This window comes from Anomaloglossus baeobatrachus, chromosome 1, assembly GCF_048569485.1.
Source record: "Anomaloglossus baeobatrachus isolate aAnoBae1 chromosome 1, aAnoBae1.hap1, whole genome shotgun sequence".
Taxonomy (NCBI): domain Eukaryota; kingdom Metazoa; phylum Chordata; class Amphibia; order Anura; family Aromobatidae; genus Anomaloglossus; species Anomaloglossus baeobatrachus.
In genome coordinates, this window is record NC_134353.1 from 943,229,844 (window position 1) to 943,243,321 (window position 13,478).

Here is a 13,478-nt window from a genome sequence, read left to right on the forward strand (position 1 = left end):
AATCGTAACATTCCTTTAGTCTGATATTCTGGATTAATGGACGCTCTTTAAAGAAAAGAAAAAATAGTGGCAAGGGTGGAGGAGCCATCGGATTTCTGAAAATACTGCTTGATTGCTTCCTGCCGGATTAAAAGGGGTATTTCCTACTACTGAGACCCCCGTCACCTCCTGGGCCTTTATGGTGAGCGCAGTGCTCCGCTTTCTCTGTCTCGATTCTCTGGGGGTCCTCGTGTTCAGTAAATTATCCCCTCTCTCTATACAGGGCGGTCACTTTTAATGGAGGAAATATCCCTTTAAGAGAACTTCTGTATAATGTTACCCATTACCGTATTTTTCATTTTATAAGACGCACTTTAGAATTTAGAGCTAAGAAAAACGTTAAAAAAAAAATAAATAAAAAAAATGGGGCTTCTCTTATACTCCGGTGTTGTCTTACCAGAGCGGGGTGGCAGTGGTGCTGGAGTGGAGTCACAGGAGGCAGGGGCGTGGTGGTGGGGTCTGTGCTGGCAGAAGAAATTGTGTGGAGCAGACCGGTGTCCCAGATGCTCTGTCAGTGGTCCGGGCTTCAAGAGCTCCATCTACACAAGCGCTGACTCCGGGCGCCATCATTTGAAGCCAGAGCATCTGGGACACCCGCCGCAGAGCCACCGCAGCTTCCGTTGCCAGCACAGCCACCGCAGCCAGCCCGCACAGAGAGGCAGCCGCCCGCCAGCTAACCCGCACAGACGCGCACTCAACCGCCCACACAGAGAGGCGCCCAACCGCCCACATAAAGAGGCGCCCGCACAGAGAGGCGCCCGCACAGAGAGGCGCCCGCACAGAGAGGCGCCCGCACAGAGAGGCACCCGCACAGAGAGGCACCCGCACAGAGAGGCACCCGCACAGAGAGGCACCCGCACAGAGAGGCACCCGCACAGAGAGGCACCCGCACAGAGAGGCACCCGCACAGAGAGGCACCCGCACAGAGAGGCACCCGCACAGAGAGGCACTCAACTGCCCGCAGAGAGAGGCGCCCGCACAGAGAGGTGCCCGACCGCCAGCACATACAGCCCCCCGTGCCAATTCTTTACCTCCCGGTAAGCTATATTCAGATTTTAAGACGTACCCCTCATTGTCTTTCCAAATTTTTGGGAGGAAAAGTGCGTTTTATAAAACCAAAAAATACGGTATATTCATGTTCACCCCCTGACTACGGTGTCATTCTGTAGTCAGGCGCCTCCCCCTTTATGGTCCAAACTGGAAAATCACAACCCCTTCCTCTACCCTACCTAGATGAGGACGACCCTTCAGATTGGCGTATCCTCAAAAAGGGGTTATGTTTTGCCTTCAAGTAAGTGAACCCACACTTTTAGATGTTTAGTTGCTCCTGGTCCATATTTAGGAAAAAAAAAAAAAAACAAAAAACTTTTCCATCCCCCGCTCACGTAGTGTTTTGACAGGGTCTTTGCTCCCAGAGGTGTCGTGCGGAGAAATCAGTAACAAGGTCCATGTGTGAGGCCTCATGACGCCGACGTCAGGCTACGTACGAGGCCTCATGACGCCGACGTCCGGCTACGTACGAGGCCTCGTCACGCCGACGTCCGGCTACGTACGAGGCCTCGTCACGCCGACGTCCGGCTACGTACGAGGCCTCGTCACGCCGACGTCCGGCTACGTACGAGGCCTCGTCACGCCGACGTCCGGCTACGTACGAGGCCTCGTCACGCCGACGTCCGGCTACGTACGAGGCCTCGTCACGCCGACGTCCGGCTACGTACGAGGCCTCGTGACGCCGACGTCCGGCTACGTACGAGGCCTCGTGACGCCGACGTCCGGCTACGTACGAGGCCTCGTCACGCCGACGTCCGGCTACGTACGAGGCCTCGTGACGCCGACGTCCGGCTACGTACGAGGCCTCGTGACGCCGACGTCCGGCTACGTACGAGGCCTCGTGACGCCGACGTCCGGCTACGTACGAGGCCTCGTGACGCCGACGTCCGGCTACGTACGAGGCCTCGTGACGCCGACGTCCGGCTACGTACGAGGCCTCGTGACGCCGACGTCCGGCTACGTACGAGGCCTCGTGACGCCGACGTCCGGCTACGTACGAGGCCTCGTGACGCCGACGTCCGGCTACGTACGAGGCCTCGTGACGCCGACGTCCGGCTACGTACGAGGCCTCGTGACGCCGACGTCCGGCTACGTACGAGGCCTCGTGACGCCGACGTCCGGCTACGTACGAGGCCTCGTGACGCCGACGTCCGGCTACGTACGAGGCCTCGTGACGCCGACGTCCGGCTACGTACGAGGCCTCGTGACGCCGACGTCCGGCTACGTACGAGGCCTCGTGACGCCGACGTCCGGCTACGTACGAGGCCTCGTGACGCCGACGTCCGGCTACGTACGAGGCCTCATGACGCCGACGTCCGGCTACGTACGAGGCCTCATGACGCCGACGTCCGGCTACGTACGAGGCCTCATGACGCCGACGTCCGGCTATGTACAATCAGTGTGGGGGGCGGTCAGTGCTTGCTGCGTACAGAGGAGGAGTCTTTGTTTGGTTTTATAATGAATCCAGATTTGATGTCGCTCAAATAAAAAAATAAAAATGAAAAAAAAAAAACCGACAAAACGAGAGGGTTCTTCATTCACCGTGCGCTGGGCGGTCAGCGCTGAACGAGAGGACGTGCTCCTGCCATCGTCAGCTGCTCAGCCGGGCAAAGTCCACAACTTTCAGTCCAAAGTCATATAGAAAAAGAGATATATATAATCAATGGTCAGGATTCTGCATCGGTGCAAAGTACAGGTTGCTTTGGTGGAACAGCGAGGAGACCCTCCGCTTCTTCATGCATCTGCCGGAGAAAAGAGGGGAAGTAACAAAGGAACCAAAAACACTACACATGTATGAAAACAGGACACAAGTCTGCACATTACTCTGCAAGATCATCACTAGTTACCAGTACTGAGCACCTGAGCATGGTAGTGCCCACTCATCACTAGTTACCAGTACTGAGCACCCGAGCATGGTAGTGCCCGCTCATCACTAGTTACCAGTACTGAGCACCTGAGCATGGTAGTGCCCGCTCATCACTAGTTACCAGTACTGAGTACCCGAGCATGGTAGTGCCCGCTCATCACTAGTTACCAGTACTGAGCACCTGAGCATGGTAGTGCCCGCTCATCACTAGTTACCAGTACTGAGCACCAGAGCATGGTAGTGCCCGCTCACCACTAGTTACCAGTACTGAGCACCCGAGCATGGTAGTGCCCACTCATCACTAGTTACCAGTACTGAGTACCCGAGCATGGTAGTGCCCACTCATCACTAGTTACCAGTACTGAGCACCCGAGCATGGTAGTGCCCGCTCATCACTAGTTACCAGTACTGAGCACCCGAGCATGGTAGTGCCCACTCATCACTAGTTACCAGTACTGAGCACCTGAGCATGGTAGTGCCCACTCATCACTAGTTACCAGTACTGAGCACCCGAGCATGGTAATGTCCGCTCATCACTAGTTACCAGTACTGAGCACCTGAGCATGGTAGTGCCCACTCATCACTAGTTACCAGTACTGAGCACCCGAGCATGGTAGTGCCCGCTCATCACTAGTTACCAGTACTGAGTACCTGAGCATGGTAGTGCCCACTCATCACTAGTTACCAGTACTGAGCACCCGAGCATGGTAGTGCCCGCTCATCACTAGTTACCAGTACTGAGTACCTGAGCATAGTAGTGCTCACTCATCACTAGTTACCAGTACTGAGCACCCGAGCATGGTAGTGCCCTCTCATCACTAGTTACCAGTACTGAGCACCTGAGCATGGTAGTGCCCTCTCATCACTAGTTACCAGTACTGAGCACCTGAGCATGGTAGTGCCTGCTCATCACTAGTTACCAGTACTGAGCACCCGAGCATGGTAGTGCCCGCTCATCACTAGTTACTAGTACTGAGCACCCGAGCATGGTAGTGCCCGCTCATCACTAGTTACTAGTACTGAGCACCGGAGCATGGTAGTGCCCGCTCATCACTAGTTACGAGTACTGAGCACCCGAGCATGGTAGTGCCCGCTCATCACTAGTTACCAGTACTGAGCACCTGAGCATAGTAGTGCCCGCTCATCACTAGTTACCAGTACTGAGTACCTGAGCATAGTAGTGCCCGCTCATCACTAGTTACCAGTACTGAGTACCCGAGCATGGTAGTGCCCACTCATCACTAGTTACCAGTACTGAGCACCCGAGCATGGTAGTGCCCGCTCATCACTAGTTACCAGTACTGAGTACCTGAGCATAGTAGTGCTCACTCATCACTAGTTACCAGTACTGAGCACCCGAGCATGGTAGTGCCCTCTCATCACTAGTTACCAGTACTGAGCACCTGAGCATGGTAGTGCCCTCTCATCACTAGTTACCAGTACTGAGCACCTGAGCATGGTAGTGCCCGCTCATCACTAGTTACGAGTACTGCGCACCCGAGCATGGTAGTGCCCGCTCATCACTAGTTACCAGTACTGAGTACCTGAGCATGGTAGTGCCCGCTCATCACTAGTTACCAGTACTGAGTACCTGAGCATAGTAGTGCCCGCTCATCACTAGTTACCAGTACTGAGTACCTGAGCATGGTAGTGCCCGCTCATCACTAGTTACCAGTACTGAGCACCCAAGCATGGTAGTGCCCGCTCATCACTAGTTACCAGTACTGATCACCTGAGCATGGTATTGCTCACTCATCACTAGTTACCAGTACTGAGCACCCGAGCATGGTAGTGCTCACTCATCACTAGTTACCAGTACTGAGCACCTGAGCATGGTAGTGCCCACTCATCACTAGTTACGAGTACTGAGCATCTGAGCATGGTAGTGCCCGCTCATCACTAGTTACCAGTACTGATCACCTGAGCATGGTAGTGCCCACTCATCACTAGTTACCAGTACTGATCACCTGAGCATGGTATTGCTCACTCATCACTAGTTACCAGTACTGAGCACCCGAGCATGGTAGTGCTCACTCATCACTAGTTACCAGTACTGAGCACCCGAGCATGGTAGTGCCCGCTCATCACTAGTTACAAGTACTGAGCACCTGAGCATGGTAGTGCACGCTCATCACTAGTTACCAGTACTGAGCACCCGAGCATGGTAGTGCCCGCTCATCACTAGTTACCAGTACTGAGCACCTGAGCATGGTAGTGCTCGCTCATCACTAGTTACCAGTACTGAGCACCCGAGCATGGTAGTGCCCGCTCATCACTAGTTACCAGTACTGAGCACCCGAGCATGGTAGTGCCCGCTCATCACTAGTTACCAGTACTGAGCACCTGAGCATGGTAGTGCTCCCGAAATCTCCAAGCCATCTATTCCCATACCCCCAGTGTATCTACGGGGAAACATTCCAGATACAGTCCCGAATCTTTTCTCACAAAAACTAACCATACTCATACTCACAATCTGAAATTGCACGTCCTGGAACAGCTCCTGAATAAACCTCCGGGACGGGAGGCGAAACGTGCAATGTGCTAATAAGTAGGAGACCTCGGAGTAGAGGCAAATGTCATCAAACGCTTGAGGAAACTTCTCTTTAATTCTAGAACAAAAGGAATAAACAGAGTAATGAATGCAGCGATGTCCCGGACGGTCTGGAGGAGGTAAGCCTCAGGAGACGAGTGCAGATAACGCGGTGTGACGGCTCCTCTATAGTCACAGCAGCATCGAGGCCTGCGAGCGACATCTTCCCATATCTGTATGAATATACATGTCCAATGACCGATGCACAAGAGTCACCGACTGCTCCGAGGGTAAACACGGAGCCGAACATCTGAGGTCTATATCTGCACTGGTCACTTATCAGATATCCGAGTGGTCAGCAGTCACCGTGTGTGCCCGATACTGTCCGTACATACACTGGATACATAAAGAGCCATATAGATTACGCACTATGGCACTTTGGCCAATTTGTGTGTGCCCACGTGCACTATATACCCATTATCACACGCGATACCCAATACTGTAATGATAACTTACGTTAGGAGTCCGTTTTCGTGACCCTTTGTTCCTACAGAACTGCTTAAATTGATGACGAGTCTTAAGACTTCTTTCCGCAGCAATATCCGGCACATAGGCGTATCTTCCGGGATCGATTTTCCTCCTGTGGAAAAAAATTCTAAAATTAATCTGGTTTCCAGCGACTCACATCATTCCCAAAAACTACAACTTCAAATTCAGACAATTCAACAAACGTATAAACCGTTCTACAATGAGATCCCCCTAGTGGTGACTGTATAAATCTGTATGTAGTGAGCTCCCCCTAGTGGTGACTGTATAAATCTGTATGTAGTGAGCTCCCTCTAGTGGTGACTGTATAAATCTGTACGTAGTGAGCTCCCTCTAGTGGTGACTGTATAAATCTGTACGTAGTGAGCTCCCTCTAGTGGTGACTGTATAAATCTGTACGTAGTGAGCTCCCCCTAGTGGTGGCTGTATAAATCTGTATGTAGTGAGCTCCCCCTAGTGGTGACTGTATAAATCTGTATGTAGTGAGCTCCCTCTAGTGGTGGCTGTATAAATCTGTATGTAGTGAGCTCCCTCTAGTGGTGACTGTATAAATCTGTATGTAGTGAGCTCCCCCTAGTGGTGACTGTATAAATCTATATGTAGTGAGCTTCCCCTAGTGGTGGCTGTATAAATCTGTACGTAGTGAGCTCCCTCTAGTGGTGGCTGTATAAATCTGTATGTAGTGAGCTCCCTCTAGTGGTGACTGTATAAATCTGTATGTAGTGAGCTCCCCCTAGTGGTGACTGTATAAATCTGTATGTAGTGAGCTCCCTCTAGTGGCGACTGTATAAATCTGTACGTAGTGAGCTCCCCCTAGTGGTGACTGTATAAATCTGTACGTAGTGAGCTCCCTCTAGTGGTGACTGTATAAATCTGTACGTAGTGAGCTCCCTCTAGTGGTGACTGTATAAATCTGTACGTAGTGAGCTCCCCCTAGTGGTGGCTGTATAAATCTGTATGTAGTGAGCTCCCCCTAGTGGTGACTGTATAAATCTGTATGTAGTGAGCTCCCTCTAGTGGTGGCTGTATAAATCTGTATGTAGTGAGCTCCCTCTAGTGGTGACTGTATAAATCTGTACGTAGTGAGCTCCCCCTAGTGGTGACTGTATAAATCTGTATGTAGTGAGCCCCCTCTAGTGGTGGCTGTATAAATCTGTATGTAGTGACCTCCCTCCAGTGGTGACTGTATAAATCTGTATGTAGTGAGCTCCCTCTAGTGGTGGCTGTATAAATCTGTATGTAGTGAGCTCCCTCTAGTGGTGACTGTATAAATCTGTATGTAGTGACCTCCCTCTAGTGGTGGCTGTATAAATCTGTATGTAGTGACCTCCCTCTAGTGGTGGCTGTATAAATCTGTATGTAGAGAGTTCCCTCTAGTGGTGGCTGTATAAATCTGTATGTAGTGAGCTCCCTCTAGTGGTGACTGTATAAATCTGTATGTAGTGAGCTCCCCCTAGTGGTGACTGTATAAATCTATATGTAGTGAGCTCCCTCTAGTGGTGTCTGTATAAATCTGTACGTAGTGAGCTCCCTCTAGTGGTGACTGTATAAATCTGTATGTAGTGAGCTTCCCCTAGTGGTGGCTGTATAAATCTGTATGTAGTGAGCTCCCTCTAGTGGTGACTGTATAAATCTGTATGTAGTGAGCTCCCCCTAGTGGTGACTGTATAAATCTGTATGTAGTAAGCTTCCTCTAGTGGGGTCTGTATAAATCTGTACGTAGTGAGCTCCCTCTAGTGGTGACTGTATAAATCTGTATGTAGTAAGCTTCCTCTAGTGGTGTCTGTATAAATCTGTATGTAGTGAGCTCCCTCTAGTGGTGGCTGTATAAATCTGTATGTAGTGTGCTCCCTCTAGTGGTGACTGTATAAATCTGTATGTAGTGAGCTCCCCCTAGTGGTGACTGTATAAATCTGTATGTAGTGAGCTACTTCTAGTGGTGACTGTATAAATCTGTATGTAGTGAGCTCCCCTTAGTGGTGACTGTATAAATCTGTATGTAGTGAGCTCCCCCTAGTGGTGGCTGTATAAATCTGTATATAGTGAGCTCCCCCTAGTGGTGGCTGTATAAATCTGTATGTAGTGAACTCCCTCTAGTGGTGTCTGTATAAATCTGTATGTAATGAGCTCCCTCTAGTGGTGGCTGTATAAATCTGTTTGTAGTGAGCTCCCTCTAGTTGTGACTGTATAAATCTGTATGTAGTGAGCTCCCTCTAGTGGTGGCTGTATAAATCTGTATGTAGTGAGTTCCCTCTAGTGGTGACTGTATAAATCTGTATGTAGTGAGCTCCCCTTAGTGGTGACTGTATAAATCTGTATGTAGTGAGCTCCCTCTAGTGGTGTCTGTATAAATCTGTATGTAATGAGCTCCCTCTAGTGGTGGCTGTATAAATCTGTTTGTAGTGAGCTCCCTCTAGTTGTGACTGTATAAATCTGTATGTAGTGAGCTCCCTCTAGTGGTGGCTGTATAAATCTGTATGTAGTGAGTTCCCTCTAGTGGTGACTGTATAAATCTGTATGTAGTGAGCTCCCTCTAGTGGTGGCTGTATAAATCTGTATGTAGTGAGTTCCCTCTAGTGGTGGCTGTATAAATCTGTATGTAGTGAGCTCCCTCTAGTGGTGACTGTATAAATCTGTATGTAGTGAGCTCCCTCTAGTGGTGGCTGTATAAATCTGTATGTAGTGAGTTCCCTCTAGTGGTGACTGTATAAATCTGTATGTAGTGAGCTCCCCCTAGTGGTGGCTGTATAAATCTGTATGTAGTGAGCTCCCCTTAGTGGTGACTGTATAAATCTGTATGTAGTGAGCTCCCTCTAGTGGTGTCTGTATAAATCTGTATGTAATGAGCTCCCTCTAGTGGTGGCTGTATAAATCTGTTTGTAGTGAGCTCCCTCTAGTTGTGACTGTATAAATCTGTATGTAGTGAGCTCCCTCTAGTGGTGGCTGTATAAATCTGTATGTAGTGAGTTCCCTCTAGTGGTGACTGTATAAATCTGTATGTAGTGAGCTCCCTCTAGTGGTGGCTGTATAAATCTGTATGTAGTGAGTTCCCTCTAGTGGTGGCTGTATAAATCTGTATGTAGTGAGCTCCCCTTAGTGGTGACTGTATAAATCTGTATGTAGTGAGCTCCCCCTAGTGGTGGCTGTATAAATCTGTATATAGTGAGCTCCCTCTAGTGGTGACTGTATAAATCTAGTGAACATCCAGTTACACGGTGCCGGTGAACACACCACATTATTCCCCTGACAAGACAATGGATATAATGTGGCCACTTACCTAGCACTAGCTCTGTACTCTTGGTGCTGCCGGCAGAGCCCTGGGACACAGCATCACTACACCCTGAAATTCCCGAATACTTGGAAGATTGGGACACCACCTCTAAATGATTGGGGATGCTATGTGCACACCAGTCAGAATATGGGATGTCGGGAAAGTCTGGGAATAAACATTGGAGTAAAAGGCTGAGTAGGGGCGAGATGGACGATGAGAAAACACAATCATGGAAGACGAGAAAGCAACTGAAAAACCCAAAAAGATAAAAAAGATGATGTCTGGACCAGGGAACCCCCAGCACAACTCTGCCGTAGTCTTATATACAGTGCTTTGCGAAAGTATTCAGCCCCCTTATATTTTTCAACCTTTTCCCACATTTCAGGCTTCAAACATAAAGATAAAAATGTTAATGTTCTGGTGAAGAATCAACAACAAGTGACACAATTGTGAAGGTGAACAAAATTTATTGCTTATGTTAAATTTTAATATATAATAAACTGAAAATTGGGGCGTGCAATATTATTCATCCCCTTTACTTTCAGTGCAGCAAACTCACTCCAGAAGTTGATTGATGATCTCTGAATGATCCAATGTTGTCCTAAATGACTGATGATGGTAAATATAATCCCCTGTGTGTAATCAAGTCTCCGTATAAATGCCCCTGCTCTGTGATAGTCTCAGGGTTCTGTGTAAAGCGCAGAGAGAATCAAGAAGACCAAGGAACACAACAGGCAGGTCCGTGATACTGTTGTGGAGAAGTTTAAAGCCGGATTTGGTTACAAAAAGATTTCCAAAACCTTAATGATCCCAAGGAGCACTGTGTAAGCGATCATATTGAAATGGAAGGAGGATCATACCACTGCAAATCTACCAAGACCCGGCCGTCCATCCAAACTATCATCTCCCACAAGGAGAAGACTGATCAGAGATGCAGCCAAGAGGCCCATGATCACTCTGGATGATCTGCAGAGATCTACAGCTGAGGTGGGAGAGTCTGTCCATAGGACAACAATCAGTCATACACTGCACAAATCTGGCCTTTATGGAAGAGTGACAAGAAGAAAGCCATTTCTCAAAGATAGCCATAAAAAGTGTCGTGTAAAGTTTGCCACAAGCCACCTGGAGACACCAAACATGTGGAAGAAGGTGCTCTGCTCAGATGAAACCAAAATCAAACTATTTGGGCACAATGCCAAACGATATGCAACAGCAACACAGCTCATCACCCTGAACACACCTTCCCCACTGTCAAACATGGTGGTGGCAGCATCATGGTTTGGCCTGCTTTTCTTCAGCAGGGACAGGGAAGATGGTTAAAATTGATGGGAAGATGGATGGAGCCAAATACAGGACAATTCTTGAAGAAAACCTGTTGGAGTCTGCAAAAGACCTGAGACTGGGACGGAGATTTGTCTTCCAACAAGACAATGATCCCAAACGTAAAGCAAAATCTACAATGGAATGGTTCACAAATAAACGTATCCAGGTGTTAGAATGGCCAAGTCACAGTCCAGACCTGAACCCAATCGAGAATCTGTGGAAAGAGCTGAAATCTGCTGTTCACAAACGCCTCCATCCAACCTCACTCAGCTCCAGCTGTTTACAAAGGAAGAATGGGCGAGAATTTCACCTCTCCATGTGCAAAACTGATAGAGACATCCCCCAAGAGACTGCAGCTGTAATCGCAGCAAAAGGGAGTGCCACAAAGTATTAACTGAAAGGGGATGAATAATATTGCACGCCCCAATTGTCAGTTATTTATTTTTTTATAAGTTCAAAACAAGCAATAAATTTCCTTCACAATTGTGTCACTTGTTGTTGATTCTTCACCAGAACATTAGTTTCATAGTTTCATAGTTTTTAAGGTTGAAGGGAGACTCTAAGTCCATCTAGTTCAACCCGTAGCCTAACATGTTGATCCAGAGGAAGGCAAAAAAACCCCAATGTGTCAAATAAGCTCCAATGGGGAAAAAAATTCCTTCCTGACTCCACATACGGCAATCAGACTAGTTCCCTGGATCAACACCCTGTCATAAAATCCAATATACATAACTGGTAATATTATATTTTTCAATTAATGCGATCAGGCTCTGCTTAAATTTTACTTGTGAATCCCTCAATACAACATCATGCGGCAGAGAGTTCCATAGTCTCACTGCTCGTACAGTAAAGAATCCTCGTCTGTGATTATGATTAAACATTCTTTCCTCAAGACGTAGCGGATGCCCCCGTGTTCCAGTCGCAGGCCTAGGTGTAAAGAGATCTTTGGAAAGGTCTCTGTACTGTCCCCTCATATATTTATACATTGTGATTAGATCCCCCTAAGCCTTTGTTTTTCCTAACTAACCCCAAGTTTAATAACCTGTCTTGGTATTGCAGCCCCACCCATTCCTCTAATAATCTAGGTCGCTCTTCTATCTACCTGTAAGATTATGCTATTTATAACCTTCTATACTTTTGCTAACAAGAAATGCATCCATTCCTCTCTTAAATTCATTCAGTGAGTGGCCATCACCACTTCCTCAGGAAGAGAGTTCCAGAGCCTCACTGCTCTTACCGTGAAGAACCCTCTTCTATGCTGATGTAGGAATTTTCTTTCCTCCAATCGAAAAGAATGCCCCCTTGTTCTTGTCATAGTCCTTGGTACAAACAGATCATGGGAGAGATCTCTATATGGCCCTCTGATATACTTGTACATATTTATTAGGTCTCCCCTAAGTCTTCTCTTTTCTAGAGTAAATAGACCTAATTTTGATAACCTTTCCGTGTATTGTAATGCACCCACTCCATTTATTATTTTAGTAGCCCGCCTCTGAACCCTTTCAAGTTCAGTAATGTCTTTCTTCAGCACCGGCGCCCAAAATTGCACACAATACTCCAAGTGTGGTCTGACTAGTGATTTGTACAGAGGGAGAATGATGTTTTCATCTCGGGCCCCCAGACCTCTTCTAATGCATCCCATCACCCTATTTGCTTTGGTGGCTGCTGCCTGACACTGGGCACTCCAATTTAGATTCTTATTCACTAAGATGCCTAAGTCTTTTTCCATGTCTGATTTCCCCAGCAGTTTCCCATTTAGTAAGTAATCGTAGCATCTGTTTCTCCTTCCCATGTGCAGAACCTTACACTTATCTGTTAAACCTCATTTGCCATTTTTCAGCCCAATTCTCCAATTTACTCAAGTCCATCTGTAGTTGCAAACTGTCCTCCTTTGTGTTAACTACCTTACATAGTTTTGTATCATCTGCAAATACTGATATTTTACTCTGTAAACCATCCACCAGATCATTAATAAATATATTAAATAGTAGGGGCCCCAATACAGACCCCTGTGGCACCCCACTAGTAACCCTGGCCCAATCTGAGTATGCACCATTAATAACCACTCTTTGTTTTCTACCACTAAGCCAGCTACCTACCCATCTACACACATTTTCCCCGAGCCCAAGCTTTCTCATTTTACTTAGCAGTCTTTTATGTGGGACAGTGTCAAATGCTTTACCGAAGTCGAGATAAATGACATCCAATGATTCTCCTCGGTCCATGTGAGAGCTTACATCCTCATAGAAGCTGATCAGGTTAGTTTGACAGGAGCGATCCTTCATAAATCCATGTTGATATGGAGTTAAACAGTTATTAACATTGAGACATTCCATAATAGTATCCCTTAAAAACCCTTCAAACATTTTACCCACAACAGATGTTAAGCTTACCGGCCTATAGTTTCCAGGTTCCCTTTTGCACCCTTTTTTGAATATTGGTACCACATTTGCTAGCCGCCAATCCAGTGGAACAGACCCAGTTTCTATAGAGTCTTTAAATAAAAGGAATAGAGGCCTGTCTATCACATTACTTAACTCCCTTAATACCCGAGGGTGAATGCCATCAGGGCCTGGTGATTTGTCAATTTTAATGTTACTAAGTCGGTTCTGCACTTCTTCCTGGGTTAGGCAGGTCATACTTAATGGGGCATTTACATGATCACTCTGCATTTCCCCTGGCATATGCTTTTCCTGTGTGAACACAGTTGAGAAAAAAAGTATTTAAAACATTTGCTTTTCCCACATCGCTTTCTATGATTTTACCCTCATTATTCTTTAAAGGGCCAACACCATCAATTTTAATCTTTTTTCTGTTTATATAATTAAAGAATAGTTTGGGATTTGTTTTGC

The 13,478-nt window shown here is 47.4% G+C and overlaps 1 protein-coding gene across 1 annotated transcript in view; it reads right to left on the reverse strand.

Moving 5' to 3' along the window:
- Nucleotides 1–2,361: 2,361 nt before the first annotated feature.
- Nucleotides 2,362–13,478, reverse strand: part of RICTOR (RPTOR independent companion of MTOR complex 2) — a 161,622-nt gene continuing 150,505 nt past the window's right edge. The window contains exons 16-19 of the mRNA XM_075330517.1: nucleotides 9,310–9,468; nucleotides 6,003–6,126; nucleotides 5,427–5,565; nucleotides 2,362–2,831 (exon numbers count right to left, since the gene is read on the reverse strand). Of these exons, the coding sequence (XP_075186632.1) occupies nucleotides 2,757–2,831; nucleotides 5,427–5,565; nucleotides 6,003–6,126; nucleotides 9,310–9,468 (497 nt within the window). The 3' untranslated portion in view covers nucleotides 2,362–2,756. The remainder of the gene's footprint in view (nucleotides 2,832–5,426; nucleotides 5,566–6,002; nucleotides 6,127–9,309; nucleotides 9,469–13,478) is intronic.